Here is a 27112-nt window from a genome sequence, read left to right on the forward strand (position 1 = left end):
TAGTCGGGAATGTGGCTCCTGCCCGAGACTTTGACACTCCGGAGTGAAGGGCGGCAGCATTCCTGCTCCCCGGCCGGCTTTATATGAGGGCGCAGGGCCGGCGAGCAGCAGGTCAGCACGCGGACACCATGAGCGCCAGCCCAGACAGGATCTCCTCCTACCGCCGACACTTCCAGGAGTACGCCGGCTGCTCGGCGGTCAGGCTGCGGGTGAGCAGTCCTTCCCCTCCCCGGCACAGCAGGAGGTCAACCAGCTACAGCCGGGGCTCGTGTGAGGTCCACACAGGTGGGAGAAGGACGGCCTCCGCCACCAGGAGACCCCGCAGGTACGGGAGGGGCGGCTATATACAAACTTACTGCAGGGAAGACCCCCTCACTCACTTCTCAGGGGAAGACCACCGCTAAGTAGTATCCTGAGAACATGTGCCCAACGTCTGTCTATATCATCTGTTGATATCTATCTAATATCTATTATCTGTCCCATATCTATCTATTATCTATCTATCTATTATCTATCTCCCATCTATCTATCTATTATCTATCCATCTATCTATCTATCTATCTATCTATCTATTATCTATCTATCTATCTATCTATCTATCTATCCATCTATCTATCTATCTATCTATCTATCTATCTATCTATTATCTATCTATCTATCTATCTATCTATCTATCTATCTATTATCTATCTATCTATTATCTATCTATCTATCTATCTATCTATCTATCTATTATCTATCTATCTATCCATCTATCTATCTATCTATTATCTATCTATCTACTATCTATTATCTATCTATCTATCTATCTATCTATCTATTATCTATCTATTACCTATCTATCTATCTATCTATATATCTATCTATATATCTATCTATCATCTATCTAATATCTATCTATTATCTATCTATCTATCTATCTATCTATCTATATATTATCTATCTATTATCTATATATTATCTATCTATTATCTATCTATTATCTATCTATCTATTATCTATTTTTATCTATCTATCTATGAATCTATTATCTATCTATCTATCTATCTATTATCTATCTATCTATTATCTATCTATATATTATCTATCTATTATCTATCTATTATCTATCTATCTATTATCTATCTATATATTATCTATCTATTATCTATCTATTATCTATCTATATATCTATCTATCTATTATCTATCTCTCTATCTATCTATCTATTATCTATCTATTATCTATCTATTATCTATCTATCTATCTATGAATCTATTATCTATCTATCTATTTATCTATCTATTATCTATCTATCTATCTATCTATCTATCTATTTTCTATCTATTATCTATCTATCTATTATCTATCTATATATTATCTATCTATTATCTATCTATTATCTATCTATCTATCTATCTCATATCTATCTATCTATTATCTATCTCTCTATCTATCTATCTATCTATCTATCTATTATCTATCTATTATCTATCTATTATCTATCTATCTATTATCTATCTATCTATCTATTATCTATCTATCTATTATCTATCTATCTATCTATCTATTATCTATTATCTATCTATTATCTATCTATTATCTATCTATTATCTATCTATCTATTATCTATCTATCTCATATCTATCTATCTATCTATCTATCTACCTATCTATCTCATATCTATCTATCTATCTATCTATCTATCTATCTATTTATCTATTATATATCTATCTATTATCTATCTATCTATTTATCTATTATATATATATCTATTATCTATCTATCTATTTATCTATTATATATCTATCTATTATCTATCTATCTGTCTATCTATCTATTATCTATTATCTATCTATATATATATATCTATTATCTATCTATCTATCTCATATCTATCTATCTATCATCTATCTATTATCTATCTATCTCCTATTATCTATCTCCTATCTATCTATTATCTATCTATCTATCTATCTAATATCTATCTATTATCTATCTATCTATTATATATCTATCTATTATCTATATATCTATTATCTATCTATCTATTATCTATCTATCTATCTATCTATCTATTATCTATCTAATATCTATCTATTATCTATCTATCTATCTATCTATCTATCTATCTATTATCTATCTATTATCTATCCCATATCTATCTATCTATCTATCTATCTTATATCTATCTATCTATCTATCTATCTATCTATCTATCTATCTATCTATCTATCTATCTATCTATTATCTATCTATCTATTATCTATTGATCTATCTATCTATCTATTATCTATCTATCTATTATCTATCTATCTAATATCTATCTATCTAATATCTATCTATCGATCTATTATCTATCGATCGTTATTTATCTATCTAATATCTATCTAATATTTATCTACGTATATATCTATTATCTATCTATTATTTATCTATCTATTATCTATCTATCTCTATCTATCTATCTATTATCTATCTATTATTTATCTATCTATCTATTATCTATCCATCTATCTATCTTATATCTATCTATCTATCTATTTATTATTATGATGATGATGATTATCGTCATCTTTTTTTTATCTATATATTATTATTACTACATCTATGTAATCTATTCTATCTCATGTTGTAATATGTATCTATCTATCTAATCTATCTATCTATCTATCTATCTATCTATCTATCTATCTATCTATCATCTATCTCATATCTATCTATCTATCTATCTATCTATCTATCTCATATCCATCTATCTATCTATCTATCTCCTATCTATCTATCTATCTATCTATCTATCTCCTATTTATCTATTATCTATCTCCTATCTATCTATATATGAACTATTTGTCTGTGGCTATCAATTTATTATTATTATTATGATGATGATTATCGTCATCTTTTTATCTATCTATTATTGTTACCACATCTATCTATCTATCTATCTATCTATCTATCTATCTATCTATCTATCTATCTATCTATCTATCTATTATCTATCATCTATCTATCTATTATCTATCTATTATCTATCTATCTATCTATCTATCTATCTATCTATCTATCTATCTATCTATCTATCTATCTATCTATCTCTGTATATCATACCATCTCACATCCATCCTGTGCAGTCAGAGGTGTTATTCCTGTCCATGTGGCTGCTTGTGATAACTTGTCTATAACATGTTGAGGTTCATTCCAAATCCATAACCCTGAGTGTGTTGGGGACAGCTCAGCATTGCAGCCATCACATCTGATAAGCTGAGATGTCCCTCATGATGTCATGAAGTCACTGACCTGAAGCAGTCTGAGCTGTGGAGAATATATGTATACAGAATGATCTTAATATCTGGGCCAGTCCAATGAGTAGAGTCACTGAGTCCTGTTATAGCTACTGAGAGAAGGTGTACAAGGATTGGGGGTCATAGTTATTACATAAGGCTAGAGTACAGAGGACACTTGTCCATGATGTATCTCCTCACCACATAAGTGGAGGAGGCCGAAGGCTGTTCAATATAACAATAATGATATCACTTTATGAAGGATTTGGATTTTTGTACCCCCTGTTGAGTGTGTCAGGACATTTCATAGACTACAAGTAACAAACACTATGGGGGTTTGCCAGGACCCTTATTTACATGGTGTGCTCCCTTAGTCCTTATCTAAGACAGCTGAGGAGAAGACATGGAAACTGACAGCAGCCTAAGGGCTCGTTCACACATTTAAGTCCTTACTGTAAAGCTGGCGGTACATATAATAAGATGAAATTCAGCAAAAATTTAACAATTTTGACCATTTAAGTGATTGTTTTATTTTTTATTATTTTAATGTCAAATGACCTTTCTTGATGATTGATGAATGGCTGCTGACTGCAAAAAGTGAGAATTATGTTGAATTTTTTGGCATGATTGGCCAGTTATATTGTTATCTTCTTATACCACATTTTTAAACTTCGTCTCTGATTTACCAGTTCAGTCTGACATGTCAATGGTTTAATTCTAACCATACATGGTGGAGATGGTCATATGAACTATTCAAGTCTTTGGTGGCCAATCCTACTCTTGAATTTATGGCTGGCACCCCTTAGACAGCTTGGTCCAGGTTTACACTGTCTGTATATAAGACAGGATTAATAAATCAGCCCATTGCATCCAGTCTTTCTTTGTCCAGGGGGTCTATGCACATGGATGTTCCCATTCAGAACGTTAAAACCAAAGACCTAATGGTCCACCTGACGAGGACATGCCAGCCTTAGTGGCAGACAGGACTGGTGGCTTTTGATAGACATTCTGTGCTAATACTGTACAAAGAGGTATCTCCCAGGGAAAGAGCACCATCTCGCTAGCGCCACCATATGGAAGTGGCACCCTATGAGTCAAAGTCCAAGCCTTGGGACATGACAAGGGAAATTAGCTAAAGCCAAAATTTCCATCCAGGGTGTTTGCCCCTCATCAGTACAGAGTAGGATTTTGGCTGGCTGGGTGTGATGCCTTTGATGCAGTTTAGGGTGGGTTCACACTAGCGTTAGGGATTCCGTTATGGCTTTCCGTTATAACATGGTTATAACGGAAAATAACGGAATCCATAAGACGGAAGGACGGATTAATTCTTCTGCCCATAGATTTGTATTATGACAGAATGCAAAACGGAAGCCCTTAAAAGACATTCCGTTTGCTCTCGTCCTAGCAGACTATAATCATATTAGTAAATTTGAACCCAGTGTTACTCAGTCAGGTGAAAACAGACTATAATCATAACTGTTTTTGCTCTTTTTTAGCTCAAAATGGCCTTTAAAAGGCATTCCGTTTGCTTTCCGTCCTAATAGAAGTCTATGGAAAAGTATAACGGATCCATCTGGGTCCTGTCGACAGGACTTTGTTTTCCGTCTTGCTTAACGGGACCCAGACGGATCCGTTATGCTGCCCATAGACTTCTATTAGGACGGAAAGCAATCGGAATGCCTTTTAAAGGCTTCCATCTTGCATTCCATCATAATACAAGTCTATGGCCAGAAGAACTGATCCGTCCTTCTGTCTTATGGATTCCGTTATTTTCCGTTATAATCATGTTATAACGGAATCCCTAACGCTAGTGTGAACCCACCCTTAGGCTTTTTTTACACTCGTGTTTTGGGCGGATCAGTCATGGATCTGCAAAAAGGGAACCGTTACAATAATACAACCGCATGCATCCATTAGGCGGGGTGCTGGCTTAAAGAGACCAGTCCTGTATGGAACCTTATTGGCATTGCTCCATGGGAAAATAATATACAAAGAGATATCTCCGAAGGAAAGAGAACATCTCATTAGCTTGTTAAAAAGTCAAACTTTGACTCATAGAGACCCACTTCTGAAAGGTGGCGCTAGTGAGATGGTTCTCTTTACCTGGTAGATACCTCTCTGCATATTATTTTCCCATGGAGCATTGCCAATAAGTCTCCATACACTGCTAATCTCTTTAAGGAGAGCCAGTACCCCATCTAGTGTTAATACTGGACTCTTTAATGGCACCACTGAAATGGGATCCATCCCTTGTGCCATCTACAAGATTTATTTAAGAGGCCTAGCCTGATCCCTGACATGTGACAATCTGGGGGTCCCGACTTCCCCCTGACAGCAGATGTTGAATTCCAGCATACTGATCCTTGGTGGAGATAAGCAGCTGCCAGTGGTTTATTCCCCTCTCCTCACTGGAAACACCTTCCTTATTTTCTACATTTCTATTATATATGAAGGCATATTTATAGATTTCTATTTGAAAACACTGATAATATAAAGGTCAACCAAACTGTAATATTTGTCTTCATTTTCTGTACTTGGACTATCACAAATGCAGTGTCCAAAATGTGAATATTTCCACTCTGGAAAATATTTGTATGCTGATTATTCAGCAACATAAAGATAAATACAATATAATAATATAACAATCTCAGGCTTTTAAAGTGAATTGCTGGTTCATAGGTTCAGTCAATAAATATCTAGTAAATTGGTCAGGGGTCCTTCTATTCCTTCTGGGGGAGGCCTCTATGTTCCATTTACTTGCATAGGCTATTCTGCATACTAAATGTACATGTGTTTGTTTGAGGACAAGGCCTTACATTATTTCTAAAAAACAAAACAAAAACACACATATGTGGAGTACACTAAAATCTCCTTTAATCTGTTAAAGTATTGGGAAATTGTATGCCAGCCTGCTTATAGATGAATAGGAGGTTGCCTTATGGAATTAAATACAACTCGTTCTGGACATTGTTCTTCCATTGGTCTTGACTGGAGATTTGGTAGGGTAAAATATTACAGAAATCATTGGGGTGCAGTATGGTGTATAATATGGAGTCCATACTGAATACTGGGCCAATGCACGTTCATCCTATAGGTATATTCCAGTCAGCCATAGGGCACTTATTCAGTGCCTATTCCTTATCATGGGAGATCACCACACACATATTATACCTTATTATACTTTATTAATCCAAACACAACAGATTTGTTAGAAATTTGATAGACTGCAATCATCATTGCTAGTAATTAAAGGTAATCTAATCTGACCCACATTCCATAGTGATAGAGACCCAGCATTTCCCGGTTTTATAACATGTTACTATAGACATTACTGCGGTATTGCTTGTAGAAATTATACTTTGCTATAAATGTTTGTTCATTCGATTTAGAAATATTAATGTTTCATACACCGGCAGAGCTAGTGGCTTATACAGTCATGTCAAGTATATTGAAGCACAAGTATCTGTGGTATGTGCTATAAAATGCATATACTATCATCTTATCATACATAGCTGTGCCGGCATAGACAAGGTCTAAGTCTATAAATCCGAGTAATGTGTCCTGATATAATTGAATTTACAGGAACAAGCATGCTAGAAATGTCCACAGATGACAGATCATAGATAGATAATAGATTATATATATTAGTCCAGAAAATGAGCGGCACTCCAATAGATCATGGACAAATAACTCCTTTATTCACCCTTGCGGTGCAACGTTTCTGCTCAAGCTTGAAAAAGGCTCTAGTTATGAGCTGAAACGTTGCACCGCACGGTGAATAAAGGAGTTATTTGTTCATGATCTATTGGAGTGCCGCTCATTTTCTGGACTATTATTGGGGTAAGAAGCCTATTCCCTTAAGAACGCGCACCCACACTTTCACTTTTTGCCAGTGCCGCCATTTTTCTCTGATATATATATATATATATATATATGTGATAGATAGATAGATAATAGATAGATAAATGGATAGATAATAGATAAATAGATATATATTAAATAGACAGACAGGTAGATAGCTATTAGGTAGCCAGAGAATGGATAGATAGATAGATAGATAGATAGATAGATAGATAGATAGATAGATAGATAGATAGAATCATTATTTAGGTCATAAAGCAGTGTTTAAGAATTATTGGCTGTTGTTATAATTATGTTCCTTGAACAGTGGACATATTTGGTTCCAGCTGTGTGCTGTACTGAATGGTAGTATTCCTATTATTAATGAAGACAATATTAAGTCTAATAATAATACTACAAGAAGACAATATTATGTATATTAATAATAGTACAAGAAGACAATATTATATATAATAATACTAATAATAATAGTAGTATAGAAGACAATATTATGTATAATAATAGTACAAGAAGACAATATTATGTATAATAGTACAAGAAGACAATATTATGTATATTAATAGTATAGAAGACAATATTATATATAACAATAATAGTACAAGAAGACAATATTATGTATAATAATAATAGTACAAGAAGACAATATTATATATAATAATAGTACAGAAGACAATATTATATATTATAATAATAGTAGTATAGAAGACAATATTATATATAATAATAGTACAGAAGACAATATTATGTATTATAATAATAATACTAGAAGACAATATAATATATTATAATAATAATAATAGTACAGAAGACAATATTATGTATAATAATAATAGTACAGAAGAAAATATTATGTATAATAATAATAGTACAGAAGACAATATTATATATAATAATAAAAGTACAAGAAGACAATAATATATATAATAATAGTACAAGAAGACAATATTATGTACAATAATAATAGTATAGAAGACAATATTATGTATAATAATAATAATAATAGTACAGAAGACAATATTATATATAATAATAATAATAGTACAGAAGACAATATTATGTACAATATTAATAGTACAGAAGACAATATTATGTATAATAATAATAATAATAATAATAGTACAAGAAGACAATATTATATATAATAATAATAGTACAAGAAGACAATATTATGTATAATAATAGTACAAGAAGACAATATTATATATAATAATAATAGTACAGAAGACAATATTATATATAATAATAGTACAGAAGACAATATTATGTATAATAATAGTACAAGAAGACAATATTATATATAATAATAATAGTAGTACAGAAGACAATATTATATATAATAATAGTACAGAAGACAATATTATGTATAATAATAGTACAAGAAGACAATATTATATATAATAATAATAGTAGTACAGAAGACAATATTATATATAATAATAATAGTAGTACAGAAGACAGCATTATGTGTACAGAAGACAAGGTGCCTGCTCTTCCCCCGCAGTATGGTCGCCCACTCTTCTGCCGCCTTCCTCCCCGTGGATCTGGAAGCCGCCAGCGCAGCAAACCAGGAATTTCTGAACCTCCGGAGCCACGAGAAGCGGGAGCTGATCGTCCTCAATGAGCGCCTGACCAAGTACATCGAGCGGGTAGGACCCCACACCTCCTGGGACCACTCGTCCTGCTCAGGGACATGCATATTCTTCTGTTCAGTTATTCTCTGCTAAAGTTTTATCAAAGAGACGAATACAAGAAAAAAAGATCCAAACCATAATGTGCATATTCTTATAGCTATTAAATAACGTTATTTCTATATTATACAAATATCCCGATGCACACGAGATCGGATAGCTCCTCCATAATGAGTGCCCGACATACATTGTACATTATTGTTTCTCATTCAAAAGTTTAATAGATTTTTTTTAATGTAACAAATAAAAGAGAATAAACAATGCAGGGATAGAACTAATACAAGAGAATAAACAATGCAGGGATAGAACTAATACAAGAGAATAAACAATGCAAGGATAGAACTAATACAAGAGAATAAATAATGCAGGGATAGAACTAATACAAGAGAATAAACAATGCAGGGATAGAACTAATACAAGAGAATAAACAATGCAGGGATAGAACTAATACAAGAGAATAAACAATACAGGGAGAGAACTAATACAAGAGAATAAACAATGCAGGGATAGAACTAATACAAGAGAATAAACAATGCAGGGATAGAACTAATACAAGAGAATAAACAATGCAGGGAGAGAACTAATACAAGAGAATAAACAATGCAGGGATAGAACTAATACAAGAGAATAAACAATGCAGGGATAGAACTAATACAAGAGAATAAACAATGCAGGGATAGAACTAATAACTAATAGAAGAGGATCGGCTGAGAGGTGATACACAGGGAGCGGCCGGTCTGATGGAAAGGCTCAGGAGCAGAGACAAAAACCTACACATACTATTCATATAGATTAAGATACCATGTATATGTCACAGGATTTATACAAAAGTACCCCAAATATAATGTATATGTCACAGGATTTATACAGAAGTACCCCAAATATAATGTATATGTCACAGGATTTATACAGAAGTACCCCTAATATAATGTATATGTCACAGGATTTATACAGAAGTACCCCTAATATAATGTATATGTCACAGGATTTATACAGAAGTACCCCAAATATAATGTATATGTCACAGGATTTATACAGAAGTACCCCTAATATAATGTATATGTCACAGGATTTATACAGAAGTACCCCAAATATAATGTATATGGCAGAGGTTACATGCATATTTCCTATGGAAGGAAAAAATAACAGAAATTCGCTTTAGACAATGTATAAACATGAAGATATAATGTACATTTATGTCTAATATAGGCAGAGCATAGCATGCACAATTATATATTTATGTGTATATTTACCATTTAAATTTGTGTCTGTGTGTGCGTATATATATATATATATATATATATATATATATATGATTTATTGTACATTGTATATATAACCAGAAAGATTTATTACATATATATAATCATAAATTTACATACGATTATATATATATATATATATATATATATATATATATATATTATGTGGAAATGACAATATTTATACATATATATATATATATATATATATATATATAATCTTATGTAAATTTATGGTTATATATATAGAGAGAGAGAGCTTTTTTCATATACCATCTACCTAGTAGGCATACAGATTAAATAGGGATATATTCAGTTTCCATAGAACATATGTTGACCCGGTTCCCAGGTCCAGTAGGGTCTGTATGATTATGTATGTGTCGCAGGTTCGTGACCTGGAGCAGCAGAACGCCATTGTGCAGGTGGAGCTGGACGCGCTCCGCAGTCGCTGCACCAGACCAACGGCTCTGCGGGCCCTATACGAGGAGCAGCTGCGGGACCTACGCAGGGAGGCGGAACAAGCCAGGATGCAACGGGTACAATACCAATATGTATAGAAATAGAATGATATCGGTCTTATATTTAGAGACTCCCAGTCCCTGGTTCCCAACAGCTGGGGTCCCAGCTCTGGCCAACGTTTACTGCCCCATATATCTGCCTGGCTTTCTTTGTATCCAGATAAAATCCACAGGGCTGGGCTCTGGCGCCTGGTATAGCACACAAGTGCATTGGCCTTTTAACCTTCAATCTGTTGAGGATAAGGGGTCTATAAATCTTCACTTGCTGGGAGCCTGTGTGAGGCCAGTGTATGGAAAGTTCTAGGCATTGTTGGGCCACATGTCACTTTTCCTCAGCCGTCTTCACCCCTGATCCTCATGCAGATCTTGGCTGGGGGAAGCTTTGTGTGACTGGTAGGATGTTTTGTCTCCGGTTGCCCCCATTGGGTTGGATTGTTTATCGTGTTGCTAGGTAACAAGTTTTTTAAGGGATGAGTTAAGCATTCAGCACTCAGCATGGTGGGGGAGATGGGCAATAATAATGTGGCTCTTTCCTGCTTGGTTCATCAGTTCTGGGTATGGTGGAGATCAGGTAGATCTACTAATCAGCTTCTCCCCAGTCTTTACTGGCTGATGACATACTGGCATACACTTATACACATAGGTCCACTAGCCCCTATTCAGCTACATATTCTGAGCTGAGACATGTTGGAGACCCTCATGGACAGCATGAACAGAACCTTGCTGTGGTCTTCTTCTCATTGAGACCCCTGTCAGGGGCTGGGGCAGGAGACCCTCATGGACAGCATGAACAGAACCTTGCTGTGGTCTTCTCCTCATTGAGACCCCTGTCAGGGGCTGGGGCAGGAGACCTTCGTGGACAGCATGAACAGAACCTTGCTGTGGTCTTCTCCTCAGTGAGACCCCTGTCAGGGGCTGGGCAGGAGACCCTCATGGACAGCATGAACAGAACCTTGCTGTGGTCTTCTCATTGAGACCCCTGCCAGGGGCTGGGGCAGGAGACCCTCATGGACAGCATGAACAGAACCTTGCTGTGGTCTTCTCCTCATTGAGACCCCTGCCAGGGGCTGGGGCCGGAGACCCTCATGGACAGCATGAACAGAACCTTGCTGTGGTCTTCTCCTCATTGAGACCCCTGTCAGGGGCTGGGGCAGGAGGGGATGCTGCAGGTTAGCCAGGCATAAGACTCTGCTTTATTTAACAGGATGTAGCAGTGGCTGCCAAGTCATCAGTGTCTGAGGAACTCAGCGCCGTGAAGAAACGCTATGAAGACGCAGTGGAGGGGAGGAAAAAGGCTGAAGGGGACATTGAGGCATTCCGCCCTGTGAGGAGCTGTCTTCTCTCCATACTCACTCACCTATTATGATTCTGCCCAGGCATTGTCTAACCACACACATATGATCTGCTTATGGAAATTATAGTCAGCCCTGCCTTAACCCCCTAACTGCCAGTAATGCGACCTCGGAGCTCAGCTCCTAGCTGTCTGTACCCCAGGGGAGCACAAGGTGTAAATAGAGGGGGTTGGGGGCTACACTAATGTGGAGTGATGGTCTAGCACCTTTATGCTCTTCTCACCCTGGACTTTTCTGATCAGCCAGGGGCAAGAGTTGTGGGAGCATCAGTTCACGTATACTCTTCTGTGCTGTACAATCCTGCCTGATTGTGGAATATGAGAGCCTTGGGGCAAAGAAATCTGCCACACACGATTCCCCAGAGTTTCCTAATGCATTCTAATCACTTGAGAAAACAGCAAGAGTTGACTGTAGTATCAACAGCACACGACCACCGGGGTGATTGAGGGTTATATGATGAGGGCTATACAATGAGGACAATATGATGGGAGCTATATGAAGAGGACTATATGATGACTGTATCATGTGGGCTAAATGGTGAGGGCTATATGATGAGGACTACAGGATGAGGGCTATATCATGAGGCCGGCTATATGATGAGGACTACAGGATGAAGGCTATATGATGAGGACTACAGGATGAGGGCTATGTGATGAGGACTACAGGATGAGGGCTATATCATGAGGCCGGCTATATGATGAGGACTACAGGATGAAGGCTATATGATGAGGACTACAGGATAAGGGCTATGTGATGAGGCCGGCTATATGATGAGGGCTATAAGATGAGGACTACAGGATGAGGGCTATATCATGAGGCCGGCTATATGATGAGGACTACAGGACGAAGGCTATAAGATGAGGACTACAGGATGAGGGCTATATGATGAGGCCGGCTATATGATGAGGACTACAAGATGAAGGCTATAAGATGAGGACTACCAGATGAGGGCTATATGATGAGGCCGGCTATATGATGAGGACTACAGGATGAGGGCTATATGATGAGGCCGGCTATATGATGAGGACTACAGGATGAGGGCTATATGATGAGGCCGGCTATATGATGAGGGCTATATGATAAGGACTACTGGATGAGGGCTATATGATAAGGACTACAGGATGAGGGTTATAAGATTAGGGCTACAGGATGAGGGCTATATGATGAGGGCCATATGATGAGGAGTATATGATGAGGAATATATGACGAGGACTATATGATGAGGAGTATATGATGAGGGCTTTATGATGAGGAATATATAATGAGGATTATATGATAAGGACTATATGATGAGGGCTCTATAATGAGGACTATATATATGATAAGGACTATATGATGAGGACTATATGATGAGGGCTGTATGATGAGGACTAGATATATGATAAGGACTATATGAAGAGGGCTATATTATGAGGACTTTATGATGAGGGCTATATGATGAGGACTGTATGATTAGGACTATATAGGGATAATATATAGTGCAGAAATACAAACTGAATTACATATCGCTGTATTTAGGTGTCTACTTTTCCGGTTGTACTGTAGTAAGGCACATAACGTTCTCATATTGAGAGAAATTTTGCTCAACTGATGTTCATTTTGGGTTTCTGCCAATTTCAGCTTATACTATTCATAGGCATTCCACTAATATACTGATATATGAACGAATATACATTCCACTAATACACGTGTATCAGCGCTGGAATCTAAAAACGGGGTCTCGGGGCTCAGGAAAATCATGAAAAGGCTCAGCCCCAGTGCTGTGTCTGAGCATGAACCTCTCATACCGCACCGTGGCCCACACTTACTACTTCTACCGAAGTGTTCAGTAATTATCATATGAATTATAGTGTACAAGGCATGACAATTTCAGTTTCCAACTACTTCTATTAATACTGTGATGATTATTATTAATAATAACAACTATAACGTAAAAATCTAACTTCTGTAGCTATAACATTATAGGTAATAGGAATCATAGTAAATATTATACTGTTAGGTCTGGTACTAAGGTTATGTATGTAATAGTTTCATAGCAGTTATAATTGCTTACTTTTTATTATTAATTAAAGACGCCGTCTACGTCGGATATAGATTGTAAGTTACTCTATTCACGAGTATATAGCTGTGTATGTATTTGTTTACTATCTTTTTTTTATCTATCCATCTATCTAATATATCATATTTAATAATACCTATTGAGTAATCAATGGTATCTTTCGACTTAACTTTGTCTTATCTTTATATCTCTTTTCTTCCAATCTCTCTAATATATGAATCTATTTACTAGCTTATCTATCTATCTATCTATCTATCTATCTATCTATCTATCTATCTATCTATCTATCTATCTATCTATCTATCTATCCATTATCTATCTATCCATCCATCCTCTATCTATCTACCTACCTATCTATCTATCTATCTATCTATCTATCTATCTATCTATCTATCTATCTATCTATCTATCTATCTATCTATTATCTATCTATCTATCTGCTATCTATCTATCTATCTATCTATCTATCTATCTATCCATTACCTATCAATATTTCTATTTACTATATATTTATATCTCGTACCTATTTATTTATTAGCTATCTTTAAATCTGCTATCTAAAATCAGTCGTGCTATGTAATATCTATCTATCTATCTATCTATCTATCTATCTATCGATCTACTATCTATCTATCTATCTATCTATCTATCTATCTATCTATCTATCTATCTATCTATCTATCTATCTATATCTCTGTGATGTCTCTGCAGTAGGTATTAAGGTATGATGTATGTACACTAGGCAGCATGATGTGAAGTCTCTACATTAGGTAACATGGTGTTATGTCTCTACAGTAGATAGCATGGTGGCATGTCTCTACAGTAGGTAGCATGGTGTGATGTCTCTGCGCTAGCTATTATGGTGTGATGTCACTACAAGTAGGTATCATGTGGTTATGTCTCTACAGTAGGTATCATGGTGTGATGTGCCTATAGTAGGTAGCATGGTGTGATGTCTTTACACTAGGTAGCATGGTGCAATGTCTATGTTAGGTAGCATAGTGTGATGTTACTACATTAGGTATTATGGCGTGATGTCACTATTGTAGGTATCATGTTGTTATGTCTCTACAGTAGGTATCATGGTATGATGTGCCTATAGTAGGTAGCATGGTGTGATGTCTTTACACTAGGGTAGCATGGTTTGATGTCACTACAGTATGTAGCATGGTGTGATGTCTCCAAACTAGGTAGCATGGTGTCATGTCACTACAGTAGGTAGTATGGTGTGATGTCTGTACAGTAGGTATCATGGTGTTATGTCTCTACAGTGGGTATCATGGTGTGATGTGTCTACAGTAGGTAGCATGCTGTGATGTCTCTACAGTAGGTAGCATGGTGTGGTGTCACTACAGTAGGTAGTATGGTGTGATGTCTGTACAGTAGGTATCATGGTGTTATGTCTCTACAGTGGGTATCATGGTGTGATGTGTCTACAGTAGGTAGCATGGTGTTATGCCACTACAGTAGGTAGTATGGTGTGATGTCTCTACAGTAGGTATCATTGTGTGATGTTTCTACAGTAAGTAGCATGGTGTGAGGTCTCTACAGTAGGTAGCATTGTATGATGTCTCTACAGTTGGTATCATGATGTGCAGTCTCTACAGTAGGTAACATGGTGTTATGTCTCTACAGTAGGTATCATGGTGTGATGTCTCTACAGTAGGTAGCATGGTGTTATTCCACTACAGTAGGTAGTATGGTGTGATGTCTCTACAGTAGGTATCATTGTGTTATGTCTCTACAGTGGGTATCATGGTGTGATGTTTCTACAGTAGGTAGCATGGTGTGAGGTCTCTGCAGTGGGTATCATGGTGTGCAGTCTCTTCAGTGGGTATCATGGTGTTATGTCTCTACAGTAGGTAGCATGGTGTGATGTCTCTACAGTAAGTATCATGGTGTGGTGTGTCTATAGTAGGTATCATGGTGTGATGTCTCTACAGTAGGTAGCATGGTGTGATGTCTCTGCAGTGGGTATCATGGTGTGCAGTCTCTACAGTGGGTATCATGGTGTTATGTCTCTACAGTAGGTAGCATGCTGTAATGTCTCTACAGTAAGTATCATGGTGTGGTGTGTCTATAGTAGGTATCATGATGTGATGTCTCTACATTAGGTAGCATAGTGTGATGTTTCTACAGTAGGTAGCATGGTGTGAGGTCTCTGCAGTGGGTATCATGGTGTGCAGTCTCTTCAGTGGGTATCATGGTGTTATGTCTCTACAGTAGGTAGCATGGTGTGATGTCTCTACAGTAAGTATCATGGTGTGGTGTGTCTATAGTAGGTATCATGGTGTGATGTCTCTACAGTAGGTAGCATGGTGTGATGTCTCTACAGTAAGTATCATGGTGTGGTGTGTCTATAGTAGGTATCATGGTGTGATGTCTCTACAGTAGGTAGCATGGTGTGATGTCTCTGCAGTGGGTATCATGGTGTTATGTCTCTACAGTGGGTATCATGGTGTTATGTCTCTACAGTAGGTAGCATGGTGTGATGTCTCTACAGTAAGTATCATGGTGTGGTGTGTCTATAGTAGGTATCATGGTGTGATGTCTCTACATTAGGTAGCATAGTGTGATGTCTCTACAGTAGGTATCATGGTGTGATGTCTCTACAGTAGGTATCATGGTGTGATGTCTCTACAGTAGGTATCATGGTGTGATGTCTCTACAGTAGGTAGCATGGTGTGCAGTCTCTACAGTGGGTATCATGGTGTTATGTCTCTACAGTAGGTAGCATGGTGTGATGTCTCTACAGTAAGTATCATGGTGTGGTGTGTCTATAGTAGGTATCATGGTGTGGTGTTTCTACAGTAGGTAGCATAGTGTGATGTCTCTACAGTAGGTATCATGGTGTGATGTCTCTACAATAGGTAGCATGGTCAGATGTCTCTACAGTAGGTAACATGGTGTGAAGTCTCTACAGCGGGTATCATGGGGTGAAGTTTGTACAGTAGGTATCATGGTGTGATGTATCTACAGTGGGTATCATGGTCTAATGTCTCCACAGTAGGTAGCATGGTGTGAAGTCTCTACAGTAGGTAGCATGGTGTGAAGTCTCTACAGTAGGTATCATGGGGTAAAGTTTGTACAGTGGGTATCATGGTGTGATGTGTCTACAGTAGGTAGCATGGTGTGATGTCTTTACAGGACGTGGATGCGGCCACTGCGGCACGGATCGCACTGGAGAAGCAGCTGGATACTTTAGAGACAGAGATTGCATTTCTGCAGCGAGTTCACGGGGAGGTAATGACATTAACATCATGATTTCTTCTGCTATTCTTTATGAAGCCAGGTCCCCATGTCCATGTTTTATCTGTCAATGCAGGAAATCGAGGAGTTGATGAAGCAGATCTACAACATGAGCGCCTCCTGTGACCTGGCCTTCTCCATCCCAGACTTCGCTGCTGCTCTAAGGGACATTCAGACAGAATATGAAGAAATTGCAGCCAAGAACCTGCAGGTTAAAATTAGAGCACATCCTGTTTGGGGAAACATGGAATTAGATGTCAGATTGTAATATTTGTGGCAACATAAAAAGCTTGTTTCTCCTGTATAAATCAGAATGTAGCCATTGGACATCCCTGACAGTCCTCATAGTCTGATGCACATACAGCTCAGTCCTAGCTGGCTCTATTAACCCCTGCATAGCCAGCTCACTCATTCCTCTGTTGGGAATGGAAGGCTGGAGGGTCCCCTGTGCTACTGTCATGTTGCTGCAAGGTGGTTAATTAAAGAGTTTGGTGTTCATGAGACCTTAATGAACCTTTATTTGTGAGGACCTGACACTACACGTCTACATCCCCCTGCTTATTATGTCTTATGCTGCTCTTACCCTTAGGAGATGGACGAGTGGTACAAAAGCAAATTTGTTGACTTCAGTCAAGCTTCTACAAAGCATGTGGAAAACGCAAGACATTACAGAGGAGACATGGCAAACTGCAAGAGAAGCGTAAGTGGGGCTGCAAAGGCCTCGGAGCCCAATGATGTCACTTCATGAGGAGCCTTGCCTTGTGATGCCCCTAACTACTATCTTCTGTGCTACATAGTCTCAAATTCTCAAATCTAGAAACCGCTATTCATTTTGTAATGGGCAATATCTTATCTACATTTGTTGTGCTTGGGACTTATTCCTCTATTGCTTATACTGGGAAGTGACTTACTGTGATCTTATTACAGACAGGAACCCCAAAAAGATGTCTACCCAATGATACTTGCTTGACCTTTAGCTCTAGATCTGAAAAACTCCAGAAACTTTGATATACCTATTTATGAATGAGATTAACAGCACTTTTCTTCTTTTTTGACATATCATCAGAATAGGTGATCAATATCAGATCAATGGGGGTCTGACACCCAAGACGTTAGCCGAAACAGCTGTTTAAGGAGGCCATGGCCCTTCAGTGAGCATTGTAGCCTCCTTGCAGCATACCAGGCACAGCTCCATCCACTGGATAGCGTCTGTGCTTGGTATTGCAGCTCAGTCCCATTTCCTTGATTGAGACTGAGCTGCGCCCAGGCCATATGACCAATGAATGTGATCTCACTGGCCTTGGAAGAGGCTGCAACGCACATGGAGTGCCGCAGCCTCTTTTAAGAGCTGATTGGCATGGTTACCGGGAGTTGAGCCACAACAATATATTGATGACCTATCCTGAGGATAGGTCATCAATATCAAAATCATGGACAGACTCTTTAAGGGCAACAATAAGAAGTACTGGATAGGAACTTATTAGGACCACTTCAGGTACATCTGGTGATCCAACTCAGGTTCTCTCTAGCATGGTGCCAAAAATGCCAGAGGGAAACTGAAGCTAGAACTGGTGCCATGGTTTTCTAAGGAATTGTTCATATTCACCTGGCGCATTAGTTGTGATGCTGGATGTAAAATACTGGAAGACATACAAGTTTTTCTGTCTGGTGCTGTCTATAGACACTGGACCTGTGCGCTATTGTGCACTACACATATATCAGTGGTGTTCAGTTCCGCAAAAAGAAAAAAAAGAAAAACAAAAAACTGTCCAGCCTTAGGGGAAGCAAGTATATGCTCTTTTGCCTTGTGATCTGAATGATGGTGGGGGCCAGAAGGGGCTGTTCATTACACTATTCCTTCCAACCAACCCATACATATGTACGCTTGACCTGGCCAAGTGTTCATGTCTTCTCAATAAAGAGAAGGGAGTAAGCGCCTGCCAGACACATCCAGTGGTGGCTTCACAACAAAAGGATCAGGAAGGTTGAAATCCAACATGTCTGACTCAAGGTAGAGTGGGGACAGTAACATCCATATTAGGAGCTGGTCCTGTTCTGTGGAAATCAACATGTATGGCTGACTTTCATCCATGTGTATGATCACTTTCAGAGGCTGAAATTTGATTACGTTGTGATAGGAGTCTATGTAACCATCTTATATAACTGTGATGGGAGTTGTTCTCCTACCTCCATGGAAAGCCTGTGTGGAACAGTCTTTAGAATCTGGAAGCTGACATAACATCATTCCAGAGGTTCTGGTGCCTGTTTGAGCACCAGAGATGAGAGGCAGAGGTGGGGAAAGCTCTCTTTTGACCCTAAGCAGATCTTCTCACCTTTGGTCCCCAGAGTTCATGATAGCTGTTGGATGGACAAAAACATATCTAGTTGCTGTGCCCCTCTATCCATCCTCACCAAACCACAATTTTTTTATTATGCGTGCATTTTTCAATGCTGGGCATGCTGGCCACACTACTATATATCTCTGTGACAAGTGCCATTACCTCACCAACGTACTCAAGCATTAGAGTTTGGTCCCTACAGCATTATCTAACTCTGTGTTCATTTGGTTGTACTAAGAAATCTAGAGGCATCATGTTTTATGTTCATAGATCCATGGAGAGAAATTGTGTCACTGCCGATTAGCCCAGGCTATGCTATGCAATGGCCCCCGTGTGATAGATCTTATATCTAGCAAAAGAAACAACATAAATACTTTTGAATGGAACTTCACTTCATTTAGTTAAACTCTCCTTGGCAGAAGATTACTTGATATAAATACACTACACTGTACAGTAGTTTGATAGATGCACTTAAGGTAAAATGAGATGACAAAGACAATGGATGGTGCACAAACATCACTTGTGTCTGGCCATTTGTTGTTTTTTGCGGAGCCAGGCTGATGTATATATAGTGCACTATAGTTCACAGGTCTGATCTTTATAGACTTATAGCCACCATCACAAATTATATATAAACTATAAGGTCAGTTCTATATTCAGTTTCCCTCCAGCATTTTCTGTACCAAGCTGAAGGAAAACTGAGACGGATCATCGGAAATATGTGAAAGTGCCTTAGAGTGTAAAAATGTATACTGGTATTTATGTATAATTGCTTATAACACTAATTTATATTGTCATGCATCAATCTGAACCATGGCACATGCATGTTTCTGATTGGGATTTGATTACAGATTAAAAGCAAAGAAACTGAATTAGAATCTCTTAAAAATAAAAATGCAGCACTGGAGGCCCAAGTTAAAGAGACTCAAGAAAAGAATAAACTTGAGATCGAGGAACTACAGGTGGGTATTGGACCTATGGTCAGTGGCTTTAGTAGCACTAGTATTTGAACCCTGTTCATTTCCTTAATTACTGTATATCATTTCTTTTTCTTTTCAATGATTAGGAGAAAATCAGAAAATTAGAAGATGATTTAAAATCTTTGAAGGAAAAAATTGCATCCCACTTACGCCAATATCAAGATCTCCTGAGTGTAAAGATGGCACTGGATATTGAGATTGCTACATATAGGTACGAGGAGCATGATTTCTGTTATAATTGGTGTCTGCACCGGTATTTGGTAGAAATAATTCAGTATAATGGCAGTGATTACATGATGTAGAGTGACAGTTGTTCCCAAGGGATTATTCATAAAAAAAATTGAACAGCTGCAAAAGTTGTAAAACAAAAAGACAAAAGAAAATGTGCCCCCCCCCCACCCACACACTCACCTCCTCCCATGGATCCAGCACTGGTACTGTAGGGATTCTCCTAGTATTTGTTTACAAGGGGCCAGAATGGAACCGCTGCAGCCAGTCATCGACTGCAATGGTCATGTGCCATACTTTACTGGCATCACCACTCAGCACTGGGCCATATCTGTCACGGCCATGGTCATGACCGTGACTCCTTAACCGCAGGCGGTTGCCTGCGGTTTGTTTTTGGTTGTTCAACCACAGGTGAAGGCTACTTGTGTGTTGCCTCACTTGTGGTTGCCGCGGGCAACATGTGGTTGGAGATTGTCGCAGATAGCAGCCTGAGCTGGTGCTAGGCAGCTTGCGGCATCTTCATGCGGTTACACCTAGCTACCGCTTTGTTAGGTAGGCGTGTGTGTGTGTGTATGTATGTATGGTGTGCACTGGGTTTTATGTTATGTGTGCACTGGGACCTTTTCCTTCACTGTGGCTGCTCGCAGCAACGTTTTGTATAGTGTGTACATGTGGTGGCAGTGTCCCGGCCTTCGGCTGACTCCCAGGACATGGTTGCCACCCATGTCGTTGCCTGCGGCAACAGCCACAGTGTGACCTTCGTTTTGACACTTCCCCCTTAGGCCTCTTTCACACTACCGTTTTTTTTTTCCGTTTTGCGGTCCGTTTTTTGCGTTCCGTATACGGTCCGTATACGGAACCATTCATTTCAATGGTTCCGCAAAAAAAAAACAGAATGTGTTCCGTATGCATTCCGTTTCCGTATTTCCGTTTTTCCGTTCCGTTGAAAGATAGAACATGTCCTATTATTGCCCGCAAATCACGGTCCGTGGCTCCATTCAAGTCAATGGGTCCGCAAAAAAAAACGGATTACATACGGAAATGCATCCATATGTCTTCCGTTTCCGTTCCGTTTCCGTTCCGTTTTTTCTGAACCATCTATTGAAAATGTTATGGCCAGCCCAATTTTTCCAATGTAATTACTGTATACTGTATATGCCATACGGAAAAACGGAACGGAACAACGGAACGGAAACGGAAACACAATGGAACCAAAAAAACGGAACAACGGATCCGTTAAAAACGGAACGCAAAACACTGAAATGGACATACTGTAGTGTGAAAGAGGCCTTAAGTTGTGTTTTCCCTTCTGTGGTATTGGAAGGGTTAACTCCCTTTCTGTGTGTCTGAGTCACGGGGTGTGTCTGATTGTTGGGTGTGGCCTCTTGGCCTATAAAGCCTCAGTGTTTGGCATGTGTCAGCAGGTTGCTTCAGCCATGCTTAGCTGAAGCAGCCTCCTGTGTTTTCTACCTGCCAGTGAGAGCCACCCCTGTGGTCATAACCATAATGTCACATTTAAGTTTATGTCTAGTTATGTGTGATGTCTATTTGATGTTTCCTTGTGATTTGTGCAGCTATGGATCTGGGTCCCTGTGTGGGGATGCGTTGTGATCTGCACCCTGCCAGCACAGGGATCCAGTCAGCAAGGCTGTGGCAGGTAGGTAGAACTCCCTGTTCACCTGCCATATCCATAGAGCTGTTTATGTTCCCCCTTTTCCAGCTGCTTGGCCATTGAGACTCCTGCTCCTCCGTGCCTAGGAGGAGTGGGTTGTCTTACCCTGCTCCTTAGCCCAGGGACCGGACAGAGGGTAAGTCAGGGCTCCTAGGTTCCTGCGCATGGGTCCTCCTACCTTTAAGGTCGGCCCATGCAGATAGGAGTTAGGGTCAGGTTAGGGATGCTGTAGGAGGTGACCTGCTCCCTAATCCTGTTGTCCTGGCCTAGCAGCCATAACATCATCTGGCATCGCACGGCTGAGGATTTCCCCCATCCTCAGCCGTGACAATATCATAGCTTTTAATATTATACTAATGTGAAAGGTAATATTACAGTCCAAATATGTCCTAAATATATATTGTATATGCTGTTAAGGTACAAGTTTACCAATCTAGATTGTTTCCATCTGGTCCTCCCATCGGGATTTGTAGCCATAGCACTATTAAGGAAAAGCAAATGTCAATCATAGAAACTGATATTTTTGGTTTTTTGTTTAAGTTAAAAATGAATTCTTACAGATAACAATGAAATCCATTCAGACATTACGTTCCCTCTGGCTTCTTAGTGTGAAAGGTGGAGGACAGAGAAGGGTGGACTCACCTTTAGTTTAGTGTTTAGTGTATAAGGGCCTCTAAACACTCCCCTGATGGTAGATATGGGCAAATAAGGATCGGGCTGTTGGATTTCAACCTGTCCAGCCCTTTTATTCTCAGGGAGACAGACTGCTACCAGAGGTATCTGACAGTGGCGTGCTTTCCCATTGAGAAAATATGCATAATGGGCTGAGCATGAATGTGTATGGGGGCATAGGAAGCAATAGCTGTCTTATGTGTATGGCAAGCCTTACCTTGAAATTAAGCCTCTGTACTTCTGTGTTTTGATTATTGCAACACCTTGTCTACATCTTTCCATCTTTCCATGATATTTCCCTCCTAAGTCATTTCCTACCTATTCTTTAGTACTTCTCAAAATTGCTCAATCACAAATATGCTTCTCTATCACAATTCTGCTGCCTCCCTCGTCTATTGGCTCACCTCTGTCTACCACCCCTCCTATGCCCTCTTTTTTACTAATGACCTACCCCTGAGATCTTCCCTTATAATAATCCCCTTCCCATGTCCCTACTAGGCAGCACATGTAATCTGCCATGATGCTTCCTGGTCATTCATAATACTTAAAGGGAGTCTGTCATCAAAGTTTCACCTTTTTAACCCTTCCCATAGCTTTCTAGCAGCCTTACAGTTAATAAAAACGTTACCTTTATGAGCAATCCTGGACTTATAAAAGCGGCAAAAAACAACTTAGTAGCATATGCAAATGAGAGCTCGCAAGTGCCCAGGGGCGACGTTAATGCACATGCGCCGTTAGCCGGCACATGCGCATTAATTACTGTGATGCCGTACAAGGAATGGGCATCGTAGTGCGCATGCGCCGGCCGACGGACTGGGTGCGCAGGCGCGGGGTCTCGGCGAAACAAGAAGTAAGTAGATGGGCGGCCAGAGGGAAAGAATGGGCGGGGGGAAGCGACAATAAGGCTGAGCTAGCTGGGCACCTACGAGGGTGACGCCGCCCCTGGGCACTTGCGAGCCCTTATTTGCATATGCTACTAAGTTGTTTTTTGCTGGTTTTATAAGTCAAGGATTGCTCATAAAGGTAACGTTTTTATTAACTGTAAGGCTGCTAGAAAGCTATGGGAAGGGTTAAAAAGGTGAAACTTTGATGACAGACTCCCTTTAAATAGTTAACTATATAAAGTTAACTATATATTCTAAAAATACATCTGATTTTTACTGGAAATTAAAACTATTGCTACAGTTTTCAAACCAGCACCTGGGTCTTTAATACTTTTGTAATTGCCAGTAATTAAAAATTTAGTATTGTACTTTAAAAATTAGTATTGTACTTTAATCATGGGATAACCCCTTTTAAACCCTACACAGTACATGACATAGCATTCTTGATTTTCAAGCACTCTCTCTTGCATTTTCTCCTGGCTGATTATAAAGCTAATGTGCCTTTTTGCAACCATTTGTATTGCTACAGTGAATCACAAATAAAAACTAAGGGGCACATTTATTAAGACTGGTGTTTTAGACGCCGGTCTTAATAAACCCCTAAGCGTGCGGTGACTCCGCTGGAGTTATGAAGAGGCGCCGGTTTTAAGCTGTCTTTCATTTAGACACTTTTCTACGTCGCAGATTGAGGCGCAACTAGAGTTTGCACAGAAATCTGCGCCTGAAACACGCCTAAGGGCTCTTTCACACCTGCGTTGTTGGGTTCCGGCATAGAGTTCCGTCGTCGGGGCTCTATGCCGGAAGAATCCTGATCAGGATTATCCTAATGCATTCTGAATGGAGAGAAATCCGTTCAGGATGCATCAGGATGTCTTCAGTTCCGGAACGGAACGTTTTTTGGCCGGAGAAAATACCGCAGCATGCTGCGCTTTTTGCTCCGGCCAAAAATCCGGAACACTTGCCGCAAGGCCGGATCCGGAATTAATGCCCATTGAAAGGCATTGATCCGGATCCGGCCTTAAGCTAAACGTCGTTTCGGCGCATTGCCGCATCCGACATTTAGCTTTTTCAGAGTGGTTACCATGGCTGCCGGGACGCTAAAGTCCTGGCAGCCATGGTAAAGTGTAGTGGGGAGCCGGGGAGCAGCATACTTACCATCCGTGCGGCTCCCCGGGCGCTCCAGAGTGACGTCAGGGCGCCCCAAGCGCATGGATCATGTGATCACATGGATCACGTCATCCATGCGCATGGGGCGCTCTGACGTCATTCTGGAGCGCCCGGGGAGCCGCACGGACTGTAAGTATACCGCTCCCCCGCTCCCCGCTCCTACTATGGCAACCAGGACTTTAATAGCGTCCTGGGTGCCATAGTAACACTGAACGCATTTGGAAGACGGTTCCGTCTTCAAATGCTTTCAGTACACTTGCGTTTTTCCGGATCCGGAGTGTAATTCCGGCAAGTGGAGTACACGCCGGATCCGGACAACGCAAGTGTGAAAGAGGCCTAATATAGAAGTATTTCAGCTTAAAGGGGTTGTGCAGTTTGTTTAAACTGATGATCTATCCTCTGGATAAATCATCAGCATCTGATCCGTGGGGGTCCGACACCCGGGACCCCTGCCGATCAGCTCTTTGAGAAGGCAGCGGCGCTCCAGCAACGCCGCGGCCTTCTCATTGTTTACCGCTGGCCCAGTGACGTCACGACTAGTATCAACTAGCATGGGTGCGGCTAAGCTCCGTTCACTTGAATGGAGCTTAGCCCCGCCCAGGCTACTGGAGCGCCGCTGCCTTCTCAAACAGCTGATTGGCGGGGTCCCGGGTGTCGGACCTCTGCCGATCAGATGCTGATGATCTATCCAGAGGATTAATCATCAGTTTAAACAAACTGCAGAACCCCTTTAATAAATGACTCCCTAAAAGTAACTTTGCAAATGTCTTAATTACAAATATTTTGTGTATATTTTAGATATTCCATACAGATGACTACAAACTAACCTTGAGGGTAATCTTAGGCTGTAGTCATGGGGTAATCCTATTCCCTCTGCCTTTTCTTCATTCCTTCTGCCCCCTCTCCTTGCTAATCTACGGACAGTAGAAGAAGGGGAAGAAGAAGGGATTAAACATGTCTGCAGGATAAAACTACATGCACAGTATGTTTGTAGTTTGTAAAAATAAAGTCAAGTAGGTCAGCATGGTAGCTGTATGTTCAACACATTTAATCAGGACTGAGCAGGACTGACCTTAGACTGGGCACACATATATTGGTTGCATCTGGCCAGTTGTGTTTTTCTGTTGTACACATTAGTGCACAGACTGGCATTCATAGCTGCATCAGAACTGAAGGATCCCTTAGAAAATGATGGGATCAATGTTGCCGTTTCTGTGCTATGCTCACAGGAAACTGAAATGGATAGCTGTATATATTTTGTTTTCTCTGTGCAGGAAGCTTATTGAAGGAGAGGACAGTCGGCTTGCTACATCAGTGAGTGGATTTCTCCGTGTGAGCTCTACTGAAACTGTCTCTCATGCCATGGAACAGAAAAAGAGGACAACTGTCCTCATCAGGTGAGTATGAGTCTCTGGTTGCATATGGGACTCATTCTAATTTCAGACGAACAACCTTTTAATAGGAACTTTACCCATCTCTCTGGTTTTGACAAACAACAGTTAAGAAAAGTGAAAAGGAAGAATGAAGTGAAATTGTCAAGTGCTGCGGAAAAAGAAAGTGCTGCAAGATGTGTCCTGGAAGGGAAGATCAATGGCCCATCTCTCTTACCTATTATATCTGCTCTGGACTGTCCCTTGGATTCATTTTCTGCTTTATTATGCACAATCAACTTTTTCTGGCTTGCTAAATAAACGCATCAGCATCAGCCTTGTCTGAGTTTATTTATTCCATAATCATTAAATTAATATTTTATGTGACCGTTCTGGTCAAAATAATATCTATAATATGTAGAAGACATATGGTACAAGTGGTACACTACCATGAAAAAGTCATGATAATCGGGCATGAGAGAGAGAGTAGTCAATTGGCAGACCATGCCATGACTACTTAAAGGGGTATCAGTAGTCATAAGCAGGGG

The 27112-nt window shown here is 39.5% G+C and overlaps 1 protein-coding gene across 1 annotated transcript; it reads left to right on the forward strand.

The window, feature by feature from the left end:
- On the forward strand, positions 1-26866 carry LOC120998219 (glial fibrillary acidic protein-like). The gene is made up of 11 exons (XM_040428800.1): positions 1-325; positions 8626-8770; positions 10461-10610; positions 11797-11916; positions 17151-17246; positions 17329-17463; positions 17842-17952; positions 20443-20553; positions 20658-20782; positions 26469-26591; positions 26694-26866. The coding sequence occupies exons 1-11, from the start codon at positions 84-86 to the stop codon at positions 26695-26697; spliced, it is 1362 nt and encodes a 453-aa protein (XP_040284734.1). The 5' UTR covers positions 1-83; the 3' UTR covers positions 26698-26866.
- Positions 26867-27112: the final 246 nt, after the last annotated feature.

The sequence above is a fragment of the Bufo bufo genome, chromosome 4 (assembly GCF_905171765.1).
Source record: "Bufo bufo chromosome 4, aBufBuf1.1, whole genome shotgun sequence".
Taxonomy (NCBI): domain Eukaryota; kingdom Metazoa; phylum Chordata; class Amphibia; order Anura; family Bufonidae; genus Bufo; species Bufo bufo.

Coding starts and splice junctions, on each gene's coding strand:
- LOC120998219 (XM_040428800.1), top strand. CDS start 84: ATGAGGGCGCAGGGCCGGCGAGCAGCAGGTCAGCACGCGGACACCATG. Junction 8,771..10,460: donor TGACCAAGTACATCGAGCGG/GTAGGACCCCAC, acceptor TATGTGTCGCAG/GTTCGTGACCTGGAGCAGCA. Junction 17,464..17,841: donor TTGCAGCCAAGAACCTGCAG/GTTAAAATTAGA, acceptor TCTTACCCTTAG/GAGATGGACGAGTGGTACAA.